Here is a 21,072-nt window from a genome sequence, read left to right on the forward strand (position 1 = left end):
AAATCCCAGTAACGAGGTGATAAAAGTAGCTAGCAATAAATGTGATGTAAAATCGGCTAGCTATTTCTGTTTTGTCCTTTAGCAAAGACAGCCATATTACAGAGCACAGACATCCTGTAGTTTTTCTAGGCCATGAGGTTCTGCATCACAGAAACTTGATCTTATCAGCCTTCCAATCACTTACAGTCAAATTACATTTTAATAACATTTTTCCCCACTGCCATCACTTCTTGCAGATGTTAAATCGAGGATGTTCCATTTCCCACCCTTGCTGTACAATGGAATCATCATTCTAAAGGGAATTTTGTATTAGTTCCTGGCACTCCCAGTTTTTTTTTTTTTTTTTTTTTTTAGCAGCATTATGAAGGAAGACTTAAGGATCAAAGGTTCAGAAAGAAAGAAGAAAAAAAACTCAAAATCACCCGGACACTTAAAACAGGAAAAAACACAGCTGCAAACACCCTCCAGCGGGACCCCAGCACTCCTCATAAAACACATTCACACGAGCATGTCTAACAGCAAGGACAGTTTATTTCAAATGTGCGCAGGGCATAACCCATGTAGGATGAGCAAATGGGGTCTACGCGCCAGGACACTAAACACTTTATGTTTAATTCAGAGGAAAGTCAAGGCTGCAGGACGTTTACCCACATCCTCCCCCTCCTGCTCTCTTTCCATCAATCCCTGTGCTCCCGCCATACCACTCAGGACAAGAGGGGGTTGGACTCCCGCATTTTACCATTCACCCTTTCAGCGGAGCTCCTCGCCTGTCACAGTAGATCACAATGAGGGACAGGTTTCATACTGTCTACTACGGCCCGCTCCTGGCCCACGCTGCAGGCGGACCACAGAGTAAGTCCCACTGCCGTGATACAACAGGACAGCACCGAGGAGGACTATCACACATTAATTCGGCTCTCGTTGCATCCCGTTGCTACAATCACTGATTTAGCTCTTTCACCCTCCCTGCATTTTTTAGGAAGGTTCCTCTAACCTTGAAACCTCAGTGTACAGAGCGGGAAAGGATAACACCTGGATGGCAAAGGAGGCCAATTTTACAAGTGGCTTTCTGACCCTAAAAACAGCCTTCAGGTTATAAATGAGGGTTTGTTCCCTTCCTGATTTAGGCAGCGCAGCCATTTCTGGAGAAGCCATCAAAACGATGCTATAATGTACAGCTTATTAAATGGAAAAAGCTGAAATGACAAATGTAACACAACGGACACGGCTCTGTATACACACAACCTGCTGTAACAACAGGAAAGACAGTTCTTTAAAAATTTAAAAAATTCTAATAAAACCAAGCTCCCATTTGGGGTTTTAGGAAAAAGAGGGTGCTCAAATGGAATCAATAAAAAAAAACCCAAAATCTAGAGGCGAGTGAACCACGTGGAGGCAGTCATTCCTATCTTGAGGCCAAACACCAGGGTCCTCGATTAAAAACAGCCCATAAACCACCAGCAGGGCTGCAACCCCACGATCCTCTGATGCGTCATATGAAAATCAATCAATCATACATTCCAAAAGGCAGCGCACTTCAAAGGCGTATCAAGCCAAGATTTGCATTTTCCCATGATGCACGGGAACCCTGTTAAACGAGTGGGCTGAGGAGGAGAAAGGCACGTTTCATGCATTACATTTCAGCATGTTCAACAAACATTAACATCCCCCTATTAGTAAAGCTATAACAATTACTAAGGCGAGCATTACTAATATAAGACAAGGAAGTAAAAAATAATGGATGCTTGTTCGGTCTGAACAATAGACAATCACTGACTCAAGGACAATGAGAAAGGAAAACCCATCGACCAGAAAATGCAGGTCAGAATGAACTTGGTGAATCATTCTCTGTGGTTCAGAAAGCCATATAATCTTCAGATTAATATCCTTTGAAAATCTCCGAACATGTCAGCCAGAACACAAACAATGTAAGCTTGTTCTCCTTCATCCTTCTTCCCAGCAACAGAAAAAAAAAATGTTTATTCTACTGTCCCTAAACTATAGCATCATAGAAGGTGAGTATATCCATCTAGATCCATCGCTTTAACGACACTGATATATAAATTGTATTATATAAAATAATGTTGTCGAGATGCAGCAAAGTACTATGCATAAAAGCATATTCCTTTTCAGTGGGATGTTCAGTGTTAAATGTGAAGACCAGCAGACGGGCAGGTTATGTTCCTATAAAACACTCCTGGATTCATGTTTCTCAAACCATCTCTTTAGGCTCTCAGCATCCACTGCCCTTTGGGTGATGATTCATCTCATTTCTGCTATGTTTACAGGTCTGTTTTAAAGTGCTGCGCTGTAAATATCAAGAGGTGTTTAAAACACATTTGAATCAGCTGATCTTTAGAAGTGAAACAAATGAGGTAAATGTAAGAAGCTCTAAGAATCTAAACCGTTCAATTGAGAAAGCCATTTATACTCCAAAGGAAAACATGCCTCCGATTAAAAACAAAACTGAACATTAAATACAGCATTTAAGGAAATGACAAAAAATTACACCATGTTACATAAGGCAGACAGAAACCTTAACCATATATTCGAAATTAAAACAAAATTCCAACCCCATCAATTAACATTAATGATTTACAGTTCATAAACAATGTGTGTGATGCATAGGGCCCTTGTCAGATTGCAGAAAAAATGGTTGTCATTAAGACAAATTACAGATAAATCCAGTGAAAAAAAACCTCACTTCCTATATAAATGCTCTGCAACCACTGCTCAGTAAAAGACTTTCCATAAAAGCAAAGCATTAAAGTTAAGGGACAGAATGTTGTCACTTTGAAATCCAAGAATAACAGCCATCTGGTGAATTGGATTCATGCGTGAAATTTTTGGAACAAGTGTTCAATGTTGTACATGTTTGCTTCACAAGCTGGTGCAAAAACTCCAAAAGGTACACCCACCCCTTTCCAAAAACAGAGCCACACTTACACTTCATTTAGCTTGCTCAAACATCTTCAGTTTAAGAGACAAACAATATTACGAACTAAATCACTAGTTTGTTCACGGTTCTATCCTCGCCACAGCTTTTTTCTGGACAATTCTACAAAGCCTTACAGTATCAAACAGTGGCAGGTAATGCAGTATGACGAACAGCTGGGTGAAAACCAGAACAGTTCTGAAGCTGTTGGGAAGCACACATGTGGCACGAACTGAGATTGCTTTCTTTTCACCTCACATGTAAAAGGCCATGCACACTACATTCAAGACTCAAATTATATATTTTCATATACTCCACATGAAATCCCAGGCATGAGGTTTTGTTCACATGCCCCTCAAGTCTCTCACCATGTGACTTGGTTTAATTCCAACAAACCAGAAGCCACCCTCCTTGTTATCTAGGGCTGAGAATGGGGTTCAAAAGCAGCCTTCCTTTACAACTTCAACATGTCCATGTACAAAGTGCTTGAAAATATCATTTAAAAAGTTCACTTCCCAACATTGTGCCCTGTACTGAACGGTGATCAAAAGTTACAGTGCACTTACATGCTGCTCTTAACTCTTCCAAAATCTACAACTATACCGTTCAGTAACTAATATATCCAGTCACAAAAACAACATATTCCAGAATCTGGTGAACCGGCAAAACAAGAGACAGAAATCTGTTTTCTCTTTCAAAGACAGGAAATTTGGCTATTGAACAGTTATTATTGGAAAGAATGGAATGTTCATGAGTCATTCCATAAACATATGATGTATCCGCCACTCATTACAACTACGCATGAAGACCATATGTGACCCTGGAGCACAAAACCAGTCTTAAGTCGCTGGGGTATATTTTTAGCAAGATCCAAAATCCAAAAATACATTGTAATGGTCAAAATCATCCATTTTTCTTTTATGCCAAAGATCATTAGGATATTAAGTAAAGATCATGTTGCATGAAGATATTTTCTAAATTTCCTACAGTAAATATATCAAAACTTAATATGCATTGCTAAGTACGTAATTTAAAACAACTTTAAAGGCAATTTTCTCAGTATTTAGATTTTTTTTTGCACCCTCAGATTCCAGATTTTCAAATCATTGCCTCTCGGCCAAATACTGTCCTATCCTAACAAACCATACATCATTGGAAAGCTTATTTATTCAGCTTTCAGATGGTGTATAAATATAAATTGTATTAAAATGTCCCCTTACGACTGGTTTTGTGGTCCATGGTAACATATATGAGAGAAAAAAGTAATTATATACAAACAAATACTTCAGTGAGAAGTCAGGACCACTTGCAATGAGTGCATTTTAAAATAAATGCATTTATGTAATGTTCAAAAAAACATTTCTCACAGAATTACAAGGACACTGATTGGTAGGTTAGTACCACAAAAAAAAAAAAAAAAAAAAAAAAAAAAACATTGGCAGGTCAAAATAATAAAAGCACACATGTGGACTGATAAACAGAGCGCCACATGCCCTTTGAAGGTCTTGTTTCTACTGATTTCTGTTCACAAGAAATTGCCAGATAAAGATAGATGTGTATGCACACACACACACACACACACCACAGAATGCATTTTTTTATTCTTTAAAAGAACTAGATGACTCAAAGTACTAGGCAATAATAATAACAAAACAATCATCTTGAAAGATAATCATCAAATAAGGGTATGGTGCTATCAAATGCAGTGACAATTTATTACACTACCCAAACCTTATCAGTATAAATCATCAAATAACACTGTGTAAAAATGTCCTGGTAGTTGAAGGTTAGGGTGAGGCCACTAGAACTAATACAGCTCTCTCAGCTAGATCTACACACAAAGTAAAATCGCCTTTCTTTAGAGATTTAAAGGCTCTCTTTGACACCTGCAGAATGTTACATCTATCTGAAAAGGGAAAATTCAAGAACTTCATTATTCACCATATAAAAAGATATATATATATATAAAACAATATACCAGTGATATAACACAATCACTTTTTAACAGTTTACAACACTAGAAAATCACTGATTTTATTCCACAAACAATCCAAGCACTGTTGTCATTAATGTCACGATCAACTTTGATGTAGATGGTGGTTTGTTCTACATTTGTTACAAATAATTTGCATTGGGTCGAGCCCCAGGACACAAGACAGCTATGCTACACCGCATCATTAACGCTGTTTGGCAGTCATTCGTTTAATGAAGACTTACGTTTTAGAATTTTCAACAACTATTACAATAAACAACAACTACTGTGTTATTTTAGCAACACAAGCTGCAACATTCATTTCAATTACTGCATCTGACAGAACCCACCATTTCACAATAATTGACTGAGACCGTAACTACAGCCTCAAATCTACTAGTTGTAGAAGCACATAATACACCAACAGTTCTCTCTCTAAACTCAATATCCTCACAATAAAGCTTTTTTGCAGTCTTTTATACATAATGTTTTTATCACCATCCAATTAAGCACAGTAAAAAAAAAATGCCCCAACGCCTATAAGCCACACAAATTAGTGAATAGTTCCTGAGATTGACATTTTCATTATATTTCAAACTTTAAAATAATTTGTGCAACACATTAGTAACCTTATAATGACCACAACATACAGATCTATGTTTCTTAATAAAAACAACTAGGCCTGCTAAAAAAATATAACTAGATCGCATGAGCATACAGCATATGCTACAAATGAATCCAGCTATATGCATCTAAATAACATCATAACATTTACAGAACGAATTGTAGTATCTCAGCAAACATAATTTCCCTTTAATATACCGTGTAGACTTTTAAAGAGTATTTCTAAACACAGGGGTCAGACACTGTGACTTAACTGAGTGACAGGGAAGGCAATACTTCACTCGGAAAGAGCAATAATTGTAGTGTTTGCCCCAGCCAGAGAGGGGGAGTGATGGAAAACAAACGGAGCAATTTCAGTCATGAATCTATATTGTCGATTTTCATTGGATGCTAGTTTAAACATTAGGTCTTTCGCCCAAAATACACCTCGTGTTTTACTCAAACAGCTGAAGAATTCAACGTGCGCCAACACGCATTACTTTCCACGTTTCTAGCATTTTTCTTTTAGTGTTGTTTGCGAGCGAGGAGAGAAGAAATGTACGGGTGATTTGAGAGCTGATACTGCACTGCTTTTAAAAACAACTGTTCCCATAAATGTTTACGAGTAGCCTACCTCTGAACGCCAGTGTGTTTGTGTTTATCTGTAATGCGAGTCCTGTTTTGTGAACCGTACAAGACGAATCATTACATGTAGGGTATTTTATAGGAGTATTTGCGCACATATACCATCCGCATAAAGTTAAACAGAAGTCATTACTAACACTATTAAACAGCATTAATTCCTCCCCACGTTTCCGTAAAGTCGCGCCAAGCGACATAAAATGTAAAGATCTGAACAGCACTGCAAGATCGTTTACAAAACACTAAAAAGTAAGAAAAAAAAATTGGCTTGTGTTTTCATGTTGTTGTTTTTTTTTTATGATTTAGCTGAAATTAGGAAAAATAAAGAAAACTGCACTTACTGTGGTGAGAATGTAGGTTCATAGCCGATGAGAGATATTTTCCCGTGTGTAGAGCCGCCGGGTGCCCCGCGCCCAGATGACCGGGAGACGGTGGCACTCTGCCGGCCGCAGCGGCCGCGCCGAGCCGGTGTGACTCCAGGGGCAGCCCCGAGAGAAGGGGCGGCGGTACGTGCACAGATCTGGGGGGTCCGAAGTCTCGGCCATCCATCATCCACAATGACCCAACTTGATCAAAGAAACAGTCCGATCGGGTAAATCCGAGTAAGCCAGTCTTAATGGCTATAATGTCCCTAGAATCCAAGGCAAATTGGTGTCCTTATCCGGCATTCTGCCGACCTACAAAAACAAAGCAGAAGCAGAATAGTCTCGATAGACGCGGAGCACCACTGAAATTAATCCAAAAATCACACGGAGACGAACACGAGCAGTGCTGTCACATAATGACGCAGTTTTAATCTCAACTAAGTTACGTTAGATCACTGGGAAAAAAAGAGAGAAACCTTTTCAAGTGCGAGCGGTGAGAATGCAAACCAACATCAAAACGTTTAATATCACTCGCGAAAAGTCAGTTTTAGGATAAACAGACGGTAATGCCTCTCGTAATCTGTTTGCAGTTTGTGGGCGAAAATCCAGCCTTTTGGTGGAGATTTGCCCTATCACTCGCGCAAAGTGGTAGGTTCATTCAAATATATTATTGTTCGTATTCATATAGCTATATATATATATATATATATATATATATATATATATATATATATATATACATGTAAACTGTCAAGAGCAGTCCACTCGTGCATGCTATAGTAAAAAAAAATAATGGTATAAAACGGACGAATGAAACAACCACCACCACTGGAGAACGTATAATGTCCAAACCTGTTATTGATTGTACAACAATTTTATTTTATTTTCCTTGCTTCTTGTAGGTTATCTTTTAACGAACTGTATTACTGACCTGTGCAGAAACGTTTCTCTGCAAACCAACCAACCAGGTTTATCTGCTTCATCTACACCAAATGGGCGACGACATAACGCATATAATGCTGTTTTATTATCTAGATTAGTACATTACAGCGGTAGCATCCCGTTAAACTAACAACTAATGTTACATGCATGCAGACGCAGTTTCAATCATGTAATATCTTGCTGAACAGTAGCTTCCCACTGCAGCCTTATCGTTATATTAGGCTTAAAATAAATGGTTAATGTTACAGAACCACGATTTGATGAGGTGGTTCCCCTTCTAACTTTCAAAATATGATTACATGTAATGTTATTACTTTAGTTATTATTTTTATAACAAAAACATTTACACAATGCCGTGTCCAAACGCTTGGGCTTTTCACATGGCAACTTTTAGTAGTTTTGGATGTTACTGCAAATGTCGAGATTAAGTAACAGGCATCAAAACACGACTGAAAATAATGTCGGATCTAAAGTTTAGACCCGCGCATGTTACACAGCCATGCTTCATGATGGAAACAACACCAAACTGATCGACATTCGCGTTTCAAACTTTCCCGTTTCAATTTCCAGCAAGAAAACTTTTCCGCCCAAACGTTAATTTGTTGCGAAAACATTGCTCAGGGAGTTGCAGATACAGAAGTAGCGTTACTAAACCCTGCAAGCCAAACTATCCCCCGCCTTTTCACCGCGTAAACAGAACATTATTTTTTTTTAAAGTGACTTCACAAACATCATGTTACTGTGTATCGCGGAATAATAGCTGGCGACGTCTTACTTGAAATGGTGACTCAGTTTATAAAATCCAGTTTCTTCGCAAAATCCGTGAGACGTGTGGTGGAAAATTTCTTAGACTCCATTTACAAACCATCCGTAGTTACGCAGAGCGAAAGCACATACGAGGGGGAAGGCCCTGTGCGCAAACCACTGTAGCCTATCTCTCCGTAAACTGTTCTGCAATGAAACAAGCATTGTTTAACAAGCTCCGCCTCCGCGAGTCTCACCCGACGCGTTCCACAACGGAGCATCTGATTGGTCTACAGAGGTGTCCGTCAGCTCCATGTAAACGCTTTGGCTCCTCGCCAGCTCTATAGAAGCAATTATGGAACATGGAGGGTGAACTGTTTCAAGCCCCCCTTCCTTCGAGACTTGAATGATCAAAACAAGCGAAGAATTTTTGGAGGGCAGTTTCAAGGCCGCTCAAACTCGACTCATTAAAAAGACGGATGCGGACCTGGTTATAACTCAATGAGCACACACTACATCAGTCCACTCTCTAAAGCACTCAAGGTAGGAGTTGTAGGCCTGCTTTCTAGATCAGACCAAGCGATTTTGAAGCTGAGACCGGGGACCGCAAGGGGGACAAAATAGTATATGGGGGCCACCAAAGTTACGTTTTTTTGGGGGCGGATTAACGGATAGGTATTAGATTAAGACAGGACTAGGCCTTTGTTCACTTAGGACATTAAAGTAGTTTTTACAAACATGCTTTACAAAGAAAAAAAAACATTATTTGTGCATTGTAAGACCTAACAATGGCACTGATGTATTTTAAGATATTTATTATATTTTTTTCCAGTTTGGACAGCTATAACATTTATTTTAATCTAGGACTAGTTTTAAACCCTGTTCAGGAAACCACCCCAGTATGTTTAATGCTTGATCTTTTGTTATATAATATACTTACACTTTTATTCAGTTTTTGTCAATTTTGAGATAAGCGAAAGTATTTTATTTTACTGACAGTCATAGCTTTTAAAGGAATAAAAAGTAGGCCTACATTTAGACTATTTTAGCGACATTCAAGAATAGATTGTATCTTAGGCCTGTCTCTCCAGAGTTTCTCATTCTGTCTTCAAACTATATATTTTGCAGGTAATATTTTATTACTTTGCTTTGGCTTTTGTTCAGTTACAATATTAAAGTAATTTATTATATTTAGGAAACGGAATGGTATCTTATAATAGTATTACTATAGGCTATTTTTATGCACAGTATAAAATGTTTTTTTTTTCTTCATGGAAATATAATCCCATTTGGCAGTCCTTATAATAAATTGTCTAAATGTGAACATGTTGAACATGAGATTCTCTAATCCACTTGACTGAATGAAATGAAGGCTTGTTATTTCTTAATGTATTTCATCATTTTATGAACCAGGTGTAAAGTATGTTAGCTCATGTGTTAATTTGTAAAAAAAAAAAAAATTGGATATTTCCCTGGTCAGTGATCTGTTTCCTAAGGGAAAACAGAAAAGCTGTGAAACTGGCAACTGGAGTTTTCAACAGACAAAATCACAGCCTGTGAAACAAGCTCAAGCAAGAAATATAAAAGTATATTTTTTCCAGTTTTCTGAATCACCCTTTCACTTTCATTGTCAGTCGCTGAAGCATGACATCACGATTTCATCTGAACTTCAGCTACAAACTCTAGGCTATCAATCGATCAGTTCACGTGACCTTTCCACACTAAAATAAAAAAAGATGATTAGAAAAAAAAGAAAGCTGACGCGGTTTCTAACCGCCCCTGTCGTGCGCCTCTCCAGTGAGGCGGTTTCAAGGCGTCCTCGTGAAGGCAGTAGAAACGGCTCACGCAGGAGGAAAAGACCGACGTGAATTGTCAGATTTTAAAGAGCATACCTCAACTGCAACTTCTATTGAAATGACAACAATTGCGGGAAAGACTCCGTGCTTCGTGGACTGGCCGGTTTCTCCAAGGATTCGCGGGCACAGGTTTGCTGGGGAAAGCGCTTGTGTCAGTGCAGCTCTACAGCTTCATGGCTCTCTGAATGCGTGTGTTATTAATGGCCAGCGGAGCATTTACTGTACTCTGATAAAATAACGACAGTCCTTCGGATGTTGGTTAACATACAGCCGTGCGCCTTAGCCAAATCAGAAAAACCAGCATGGGTTGTTGATATGGGATCCTTGCGTCCGTCCTTTGTTCGGGATGACCCTTCGTCTCGAAGGTTGAGGTGGGTTTTCATGCGTGTCGTGAAAATGCACATGTACAAGTGCCAAGCCTATATGATTTTAAAGGTTCTGTGTTTTGCTATTATTGGTCAAATGTTCTGCGCCACAGTCCATAAATAAGCTGGACCGAATATATGTTTGTTAAGGAAATTAATATAATTGTAAACTATAGAATTGTTATATATTGAGAAGCCCAAACGTTGATTTTTTTATATATTTTATTTTTTTATTGGTATATTGTACGCTATAATAAATGTCTGAAAGGAGAATATGACTTGATTGAGTCTTTTATTGTATTTTACCTGTATTTGTATAGATATTTTATACGTATTTAAATATAATCTTATATGACTGTAACATTTTATGCCTTATGAAATGCCTTAATTGCCTAAAAGCAGTAAGCAATGTATACAAACATAAAGGTATTAAAATAAAATAAAAATGTCTGGTTTATTGGATGTGCCACAAACACACTTTTCTTTTCTTTTTTTAAAATCTTGCTTAAAACTGGGAGTCTTGCACATTCATTGATCCAAACAATGTACAACATCTTATATAAAGTATATATGTTTTGAGATTAGTAGCAGTTGCATTGTCCATAATCTAATGGGTCAAGAATCAGTGTATTAAAATAAGTAAAAGGTTCTCACGTAAAACGTGAACTGTAATTTACGGCTTGACAAAAATAATTTTGAGCCAGGCAAACCATGTTTATTTAGATCAGAAGGGAACTAAATAATTGAATAAACAAATTACAAAAGTACAGCAGTAAAAACCCACACACATTTTGCATGGTGTGTGTGTAACAGGAAAGTTTCCTGAAGTGTGCAAATAAAAGCAACCTAATGCCCTCCAAGAATTTGCAAGTCACATTGGATTGTACATCCCTTGTACAAGTGAAATGGAAGGTAGATGTTTATAATTATAATGCAAATCTTAAAGCATTGAAGACAGTAATTGCTGAGCCGCAGTTTCATTAGCTTGTGTCTTTTTACTGTTTTACAATACTCTACTCTTTATATATATGTGTGTGTGTGTTTGTGTGTGTGAGTATATATTGGGCAAACATTATTGGACACTATATTTACATCTGACTTAAAACATCTTGAAGTTTTTTTTTTTTTTAACTTAATTTGAAATATTGTCTGTGTTCCCAATTCTACAAAAATGAATGGTATTCTTGGCTACGAAATATGTAAACTGTTACCGTACAGAAGAAAGTATAAATATCTTGTGATGATCATGAAAAATGGCTGATGTCCAAGTGTTTGTAAGTCTTTCAATTTGGCAGGAATATATGAGGAATACACACACACACACATATATAGAGAGAGAGAGAGAGAGAGAGCATATTTTCAAGATTCTAAAATTCTGTATGTAAGGTAAACACAAACTCTTAGAATTTTGCCTGCATGGGTAAACATTTTATTATTATTATTATTATTAAATTATTTGTTTATTTGCAGGGGGCTTGAACATGCTGTAAAAATATCCTACAATCATGAGGGAATCAGTTTCCTGAAACAATAGACATTGACTCTTTTGAGGGCATATGTACTTCTGAGATTTCTGAACAGCATAATTTCAACATCACATTTATGTTCTTCTTGGCTGACACATATTTACCAACACAGGTTCCAAAAGAAACAACAGGCCAAACTTATTGCATCCAAATATATAATTCTATAATGTTACCTGTCTACCAGTTGAGCAAAAGGTCAATTCTATAAAATAAAGATATGATCTGCCTCCCACAGCCTCTGCTGCTTTTGAATCAGATGACTCATGCAGCCAGTGTGTGTGTGAAGCAGACAAAAGATAAAAACGCAGATTGTTGTGGTTAGTTTTAATTTTAATATGTCATTTAATATGTTGTTTTTATGGTGATTCGGTTAAAAATGTGTGACGAGAAACAGCGCCATCTAAAGGTGTCAGCCACACGTTATAGATAGAGCTTAGCTAGTGTAAGTCCTGAAAAGGCAGAGGGAGGACTGACCTTAGCAAGCTTCGCAATTCAACATAATTGTATCTAACCCTGGTATTTTAACAGCTGCCTAAACTCGTTTTAAAACGTTTTACCCTATAATTTTCATATAATATTAGGAGACGTGACCTCAACTTAAACAAAAAATAGACATGAACCCAAGCACCGATGTTTGCACTAAACTCACATGACTAACTCTGTACATGAACAGAAAAGCTCGTTGTTGTGGATGTTAGACAAGAGTGCAATCTTTTCTACTCCATCAGCAATAAAGATTACCATTTATCAACAGATATTATTTACAGTCAAGGGCAAAGTTATGCCATGTGCTGTGATTAAATGTAGAAGAGGTGTTGTAATAACCTTCTCCATCTACACCGGCAAAAAAATTTAAAATGACTAAGATGTTTTGAAAAAAAGTATCTTATGTGCAAAATAGAGTAAAAATAGGAATATTGCATTGTTATATGCATTAAATCTTTTTTGATGTAATTTGGCGTACTTCTGTGATGCCAAACTAAAACTTCAGCAGTCATTACTCTAGTTTTCAGTGTTATGCGATGCTTCAGAAATCATTCTAATATGCCGCTCGATGATTAATGGTACAAAATTATTTGTTTTTTATTATTAATGTTGAAATCCAGTTTAACGCTTCTTATTTTTGTGGAATTAAATTTTTTGATGAATAGAAAATTCAAAAGAACAGCATTTATATGAAATAGATTAAGATATTAACTGTTTATGTGTGCCATCAGCCATGACACCACAGAAATTAATTACATTTTAAAATGCATTAAAATAGAAAACATTGGAATAATATTTCACAGTATTGCATGTGTGTGTGTGTGTGTGTGTGTGTGTGTGTGTGTGTGTGTGTGAATAAATTCTGCCTAGCTAAACATAAAATGTATACTTTCAAAAACAGTTAAAAAAATCTTTAGACCAATGTGTTTATTTGTTAGTTTGTTTTGAACCCATATTTTCAATAATAAAGTGTTGGAAATTCTAGCCCAAATCATTCACATCCTAATACAAAATATCAGATCTTCAGAAATAAATATCAATAAATATCAGATCTTCAGAAATCAAAAATGGATTATAAAATTTTTAAACAGTAACAAATGAAAAAAATGTATTATGATCACGTCATACATAACACCAGCAATTTTTCTGTGTGTGAGAGACAAAACTATCTTAAAAATAAGTCATATTTGCTGATAGCCAACAAATTTCTAAACTGGAATGCGGCAGTGGATATATAAATTCTTTATCCTATATATATATATATTATATATATAAGAATTGCCATGCACAAGTAAAAATTATGCCCTTAAGTTCAGTCATGCCTGTTTGATTCCAACAGTTTTTGAGTCACACAAATGCTTTACATTGGTCCTCTGGGGCAGATGGAATCTACTTCACTGCTTTATCTGCAGTTTATGAAGACACAACTGCTCACTGGAAAAATAGCTCAGTGCATCAAAAGGTAAATAACCAGTTTAGAGATCTCTTCTGAAACAGGACAATCCTTTTCTATGTCGCAAGACATGAGGAAATCTTCTTGTATTTTGAATACCACTTATCTGAAATATCATATGTTTAGATACAGAACTTATTGCGCCTTACAGACTCGCATTTCTGAGGGATCCTTGGTTGAAATCCTCTGGGAATGTAGCTTTCTGCCTTCCTGTGCCTTCGGTCTTAGTGACAACTCGGCGCTTGACAGGCGAGTGAGACAACCTGTCACAGCGCTCAGAGACCTACCCAGGATGCCGAGCCCTTCTGGGGCTTAATCTCAGTATGGTGGGCCGCTTCTATGACAGATTTTAATTCTCTCTGGGCAACATTTATCATGCACTGTCTGCTGTGGGCGCTGGATCAAATGTACCCCAGGATATTCACATTCCAGCCAACGTGTCCCAACCCACTTTACACCATCACATATATTCATGGCTCTTTTATTCATGAGTTTGTTTGCCTTTTGTTAGGCCAGCGTCTTTTCTGTGACAAGAGAGCAGCCGCTAGAAAAGACTGCTCAGTTTAGCCCAAAATGCACAAAAAGGAATACACAGCCAGATGAGATATTCATTGTGCACATTTCACTAGATATTATGACAGTCTTCTCTTTCACTCAGATAATTGTAAGATTTTTCTTTTTCAATATTTTAATTCACAGACTACTTATGTTTAACTGGCGACATGTCAAACATGTAAAAAGTAACTGTAGCTTTAACAGACTTACAATGAGAAGATGATATTGAACTCCACTGTACATTCTGTAAATCACAGCTTCACGTACTCTGCACTTTTATGTATTTAAAATACTCTATTCTTGCACTTCTGGTTAGATGCTAACTGCATTTCATTAGCCCTTGTACTCTGCATATTGACAATAAAGTTGAATCTAATCTAAAAAAAAAAAAATTATGGGATATTTTGAACAGTTGTTTGGGAAAATGTAGCATTAGAAAAAAATAAAATCACTGAAATAATATGAAAATATTCCACTGTATCTGTATATGCTTGTAAGGTTGCTATAATACTTTTTAATATTAGTATTTTTTTCCCTATGGTTTCATTCTTTTATCTCTAATAATGTGCTTAAATATCTCATATTTTAACGTTTTGTTTAAAACATTATTTCTCTCTCTTTTTTAAAAAATATACTTGAAATTTATGCAAATTATTTAATACCAAGCAAAAAAAAGCTGTCAACGACAGTCTAGGTATCTCTCATTCACGCTGTTTAAATTCACAGTCATCAAACATTTTAGGCAGCATTTTTTGAACATTCTTAAACATTTGTTATGAAAATACACTTCCCTTTCACATGTCGCAGAAAGAACATTTCTTGGCACGTGCTAAATAAGTGTCATCAATCACTTTCAGCATTTTGATAGGGAAAAAAAATAAAAATACATACAAAACTGTAAAAACATGCTTAACATGCTGCCTAAGAAAGATATTCATCTGCAACTCTGCAGCCATTTTCCCAAATATTTCTTAGTTTCCAGTTTTTAATACGAGGACTATACTGCAAATCCATTTGTAAAACCTTAATCTTCCTCTGGAAGAAACGTTGTGAATAAGAATGTTGTTGTGGCTTAAACATTTCCAGTGAAATCCAATCAGGGACTTAACACAAAGCGTCTATCAGACTCGGAGGGGAGAGAGAGCTTTCAGGAAATTAAACTTATTTCAATGAAAAATTAAACGCAGTTCAAATCAGACCCTATTGAGGGGGCATTCAATGCGGGTGGGAGAGCGTTTGACATTTTTAATTAACTCTGGCTTTGTAGTAGCCCTGGGTTCATCACAAACCAGCAGTGCACCTCAGTAGTCGAGATGCAGCCTTTCAAAAGGGCAAAGCTTCAGACGGTTCAGCCAGAGCCCAACGACGCACATACAGAGATATCATGAGCTCTTCCCCAATAACCCTGCACGTCTGACCTCCGCTGACCTTCCCGCTCTCTTTTTCTGCCAGCTTCTCCTGACTTCTGGTCCTCAAGTGTCAGTCTGAATAGATTTCTGTTGCCAGAGCAGAATTTAAGTCCATCTTCGCCCCTCGAGCTTTGGCTGAGTTCGCACACATATGACACTCTGTCCTCAGCATGGGGAAATAAGGCCCTCGTGAAACCACAATGTTTGCAACCCACACCATTTCAAGAGGCTGCGTCTTATGCGAGTCTTATGCGAGTCCCTTTGACGTGCCTTGTTTACAGCTCTGTGATCATAATCATATCATGATAGCTTAGCTTTTTAAACCATTTGTTCCCCTCTCACAAGTGTGCTTGGGTTCTGATGCTTAATAGTGAGATTAAATGTACTGTTGTCGTAATGATGTTGTTTATGCGGATTTGTGTTTTGTTATATGCAAATAACACTCTGATCGGATGCACATCAGAGCTGCAATTAAACCTTAAAACCAAAAGAGTTCTTCAGTGCTTCAGAGTTGAGAATAATATCATTTTAAAGTCATTTCTTTATTTATTTAACCAACTCCACAGAAAGACTGGCTGATTACACGCTTGCTGGTGTGGATTATAGATAAGACTGTAGAATATAATCAGTGCATATTTATGTCCCAGTGCTTCTGATTTCAATCTCTTTTATGTTATTGGATCTTTGAACGTCTGGGCTGCATGTTTCCATGATATGGGGAAATGATTCGCTTTATCCGCGGTGGTGGGAAAAAGTGTGTAGCTCGTGTTGCTTTTAAACAGCTGCTGGGTACAAAGAGAATATAATGGAAAGTACACAAAATCAGAACGTACACGCACTTTGTTGCTCCCACCGTCCTTAAATAGCAAAAAGCTGGCACTGTATTTCGAGGATGGCGATGGTTGAAAGCTTGCTATTAAAAAGTCATGGGAAAAACATGACAGTAAATATTGCAGAATCGCATGCGATTCTGAGGAAAAAGGCAGATTTTTAAGAGTAAAACATGGTTTATCTCAGCTTCTCATCTGTGGGTGTTAAGGATGCTCTGCGCCCACAGTCAATTAAGTCCACATGGCTTTGGAATATATAAATATTAATTTGGAAAGAAAAAATAGCTTTAGTAATTAAATTTCTTGAGCAATTTTGCATATTTTCCATCAATTATCTCTTTACAGGTATTATTACAGTATACGGGGGGACCAGGAGGGTTTTATATACACAGTCTGTCTTATGGTGCTATTGTTTACTCATTTCTTTTAAGAAATCTACAGTTTTAAATCAGAAATTAAAATTTAAAGAGTTGTTATCAAACCAACCCCCATCAAGCATTTCCTCTGAATCCACGCAGAGCATTTTAATATTAAAATGGGGGGAAATTATGATATTATTCAGTTATAATTATTTTTATAGCACTATTTATCCTAATTTCTCTTTTTAAGTTTATCATTCAGATATTAAAAGTTGTGTTTTTAAGCTAACCCACATCAAGCAATTTCATTAGCATTCAAAGCATTTCGCTTTTAAATTGATATAACTTACTTGTGTCACTGTTGGGTAAATATCTTGCATGCCATCCATCGCTATCCTTTCCCACACTTGCAATTTCAGGCAAAGGACTTCTGACTGTAGCACTGACTGTGGTTGAAAAGTGGGATGTACTAATAACAGCATAGAGACCCTAAAAAGGAGCATGAAAAGCAATTAAAGTGTTTATCAGCTAGTAGTCATCAGAAGTCCAAAAAATATTTTATTTGCTTTACGAGTCGTGACAAACAAGCAGTGGAACAAAACCCTCATATGACATTTTCAGAAACTCATTGTACGCCTATTGATCCACAGAAGAGGGACAAATGACAGTCATTTTCTGCTTTGTTACTGGACTCCATCAGTTGTGCTCATTTGCTCTCAATTTTGCTTCATGTCATCAATCACATACAATAGAAATCATTTAGTTTGATGGATTAGCTTTTTGCGTCAATACACAATCTAATAAACGGCAGCCTGGTATCGTAAATAAACAGTTTATGGAAACCTATTCACATTAAATGACTAATTATAAATGCCAATGGTTATAAATGCTCTGTAGTAATGAAAGAGCAGTGCATACATTTTTTTTTTCAAAAACTTTATTTCAGTTCATCCTCTAGCTACATTCTAGGAGATAAAAGGATAAACATGAAGTACAAATGACAATCAGCACAATCATTATGTTGTTTTCAAGTGATGTAATCAAAGATTGTGCCAAAAATGAGGGTTTATCAAAGAAGACATCTTTTAGGACACTAAGAAACAAAAACGCAATATTGATTTTATGCTGATGTTTATCTTGGAGTCTTAAGAGTCTTTACGTACATAAAGGTGACTCAGAGCTCAATGGTAAGTGTAGCTCGCTGTGAATTCTGGGAAATACAATGTGATGTGCTTGTCATCTGACCTCTCCCGTGTTAAATAAAGGCCTGATGCTTTGAATAAATTGGTCAGATGGAGAGCAGGATTGCCGTGTGTGGCACAGCGTGAGCACCACTGCATTGTGAGAGAATGACCCACGAAGCCTGCGATTTATAGCACAGCTTTTTATTTAGTGATAAAAGCTGCGGTGATGGAAGGTGACAGCTTCTAACACAGAAATAAATCACACAGAAAATGGAAGGCTTTCGCTTTGAGCCTGCATATAAAAAGTGTCATTTTGCATTATTGATCTCTTGGAAACTATGACCGGGATGATGTATGCCTACATTTCTGTGAACCTGCATGGATTTGAAAAATATCGAGTGCATGCATTAGGGATATAAATATATGGGGAAACATGTTCAATTGCTTCTGACCACGATCAAGGTTATTGTTTTTTGGGTTGGTAAATGTGTCGTGAATTATTGACTTATATGCATATGAAAGCATAAAGCTTGACAGAAAGAGGATGATGGCTTAATACAAATGGGCAATAAAGCAAACATTGCTGTAGCTACAAACCTTTAAAATCAACTACAACCGAAGTTAAACGTTTTAGTCTTTACTAGATCACAGTAATCATCATCTTCCAGCAGCTGCTGGACTAAAATAATGTAATCTTTTTTTCTTCTTCTTCTTCTTCAGTTTTATGCAATAAAGCGGATCTGAGAATGTCAACAAAGCACCACCCCGCATTTTACCTGTGTGCAAAAACCCAGCGTGGAAGTGGCTTTGAAGTTCGCTAGCGATTGTGCAAAAATAGCGTAGCGTGACAAAAACAAACTCCCGTTAATATGCACGGTCTTATTGTGAATGCACCCACACAGAATTTTCATCTACCCGAGTGCGGTTTGCGTAGTCGGTGAATCTGAGGCCTCTGGAGTGCAGGCGTGCCAGCCTCTATCAACCACAACATGCATGCCATTTCTGGGCATGAAAACCACAGCTCACCCCCGGAGCTACGACTTAGCTTGCCAAACAATACCTTACAGTTACACGCGCTCTTTTCAGCGTTCTTTTAATCATGACATCATGAGTATCGGCTTCCTCGTCTGAAAAGGCGCCCAGATGCAGCTGCTCGTGTCACTCCACAAAGCAGACAAGTGCACGAAGATGAGAGAGGAGCTTTGCCGCTTTGGCACAAAAGCTACTTCATATTACAAGAATGAGAGACAAATGTTTGAAAGACTTTCATGAAACTGTCGTTGTCGATGATCTATATCCAGCTGACGGTGTCGGGCTAATGCTCAGGAAATGTGTGCATGTCGCTAACAACACTTTCAGATGGTTTCCTGAGTGATAGCATTGTAGTATGTCGAAATCACGCGGGCTTTGATGAAGTCTCTTGGGTCGTTCTTGCATATGAATAAGGTGTATAATAATATCTCTTATCGTATTATACAAGCGTTAATTTTGTTCCTTCAAAAGTGCTGATACATACAGACAGAAAGCACAGAGACTTTACACTGTATTTTTTGTTTTGTTTTGTTTTTGTGTTAGTGTGCTCCAGAAAAGCAGGTAACTCTTTCTTCACTACCATCTTTATGAACCAATTTATTCAAAACACAGATTCATTGAGGAAAGAAACTATAAAAGTGACTATAATTGACCTATACACTTAAACATAAACCGCTTCTAATGTCTATTTAACATCTGACAGGAAGGTCCTAGCAAATATTGCAGATGATAAACACACACATACAATAGATGTCTAGACAATATGCAAGTGAATTATTGAATTTATTTGTTCAAAAACTGGTTGAATCTGAAATTGCCCTTATACTCTCATTCCCTATTCCCTACATTACTAATAATATAGGCTTACTATATATACATACTAATACACAGAATATATGACTAAAAAGAAGAGGCCCGATTTGGATACCAAGCAGGAAGTGCTGCAGCATCTTCTGGTTCTTTTAGCATGTCACTCACAGCAGGTAAGTGTAAATAATTTGTTATTGAGGTGCGTTATGGTATTTTAATGAGTGCACTCAATAATATCCACTATGGTTTTGGACACTACTATGTTGCCTTAAAGATGCACAATAAAAAGGTATGATTTCTGACACAACAGTTCATGTTGTCTTGTTGTAGCTTTGTTTATTACTATTTTCATTGATGGCACAAAAATGCAAGTATCTTTCAATATTGTGAACTAATATGTAAGTTAAATTGAAAAATAATTATCATTAATTTTAATGGTAAAAACTATAGAAATGCTACATTAAAATCCTGGTAAGTGGTTAACAAGACCTTAAAACAGGACATTCCATGTAAGTTTACAGTAAAACACTGTTAAATGTACAGTTTTCAGAAGAAAAAGAAGTCACCATAAATTACCTTTTTATCATAATTGACAAATTTGGTGTTTTTCTTTCATTTGTAAAAATTCTTCTTAGATTCAGTTAATAAAAAATAATCAAACCAAAATGGATTCAGACAACTTTAACATTTCTCACATTACATCACAGTTTGATCGCTATAGTTTAGAAAAAGTTAATAAAACATTGCAAGAGCTCAGAGTTAATCTGTTTCAAAACAAATTCATCTGGATAATGTCAGATAACTTTGATAGAAATGGATGCTGTTAAATTTATGTACGCAATTAGATTTTAGGTCAACCAATTACCAAGCAGTGCTTAATTTTGTTCAGTGTGTGGTGTAAAAAGGTCACATTAGCAATTAAAGAAAAACACTTCAACAAAACTTGGTCAGGTCAAAATGTCTGAATATTTATAGATTCCAAATTTTATAGGTAGTCCACTATA

General features: G+C 36.9%; 1 protein-coding gene across 4 annotated transcripts in view; it reads right to left on the reverse strand.

Moving 5' to 3' along the window:
* The window catches only part of tnrc18 (trinucleotide repeat containing 18), a 61,651-nt gene extending 53,228 nt beyond the window's left edge, over positions 1-8,423 (reverse strand). For all 4 annotated transcript variants that reach the window (XM_026250374.1, XM_026250373.1, XM_026250372.1 and 1 more), the window contains exons 1-2: positions 8,235-8,423; positions 6,494-6,829 (exon numbers count right to left, since the gene is read on the reverse strand). In XM_026250374.1, the coding sequence (XP_026106159.1) occupies positions 6,494-6,704 (211 nt within the window). In that variant the 5' untranslated portion in view covers positions 6,705-6,829; positions 8,235-8,423. The remainder of the gene's footprint in view (positions 1-6,493; positions 6,830-8,234) is intronic.
* Positions 8,424-21,072: the final 12,649 nt, after the last annotated feature.

This window comes from Carassius auratus, unplaced genomic scaffold (genome assembly GCF_003368295.1).
Source record: "Carassius auratus strain Wakin unplaced genomic scaffold, ASM336829v1 scaf_tig00024173, whole genome shotgun sequence".
NCBI classification, from domain to species: domain Eukaryota; kingdom Metazoa; phylum Chordata; class Actinopteri; order Cypriniformes; family Cyprinidae; genus Carassius; species Carassius auratus.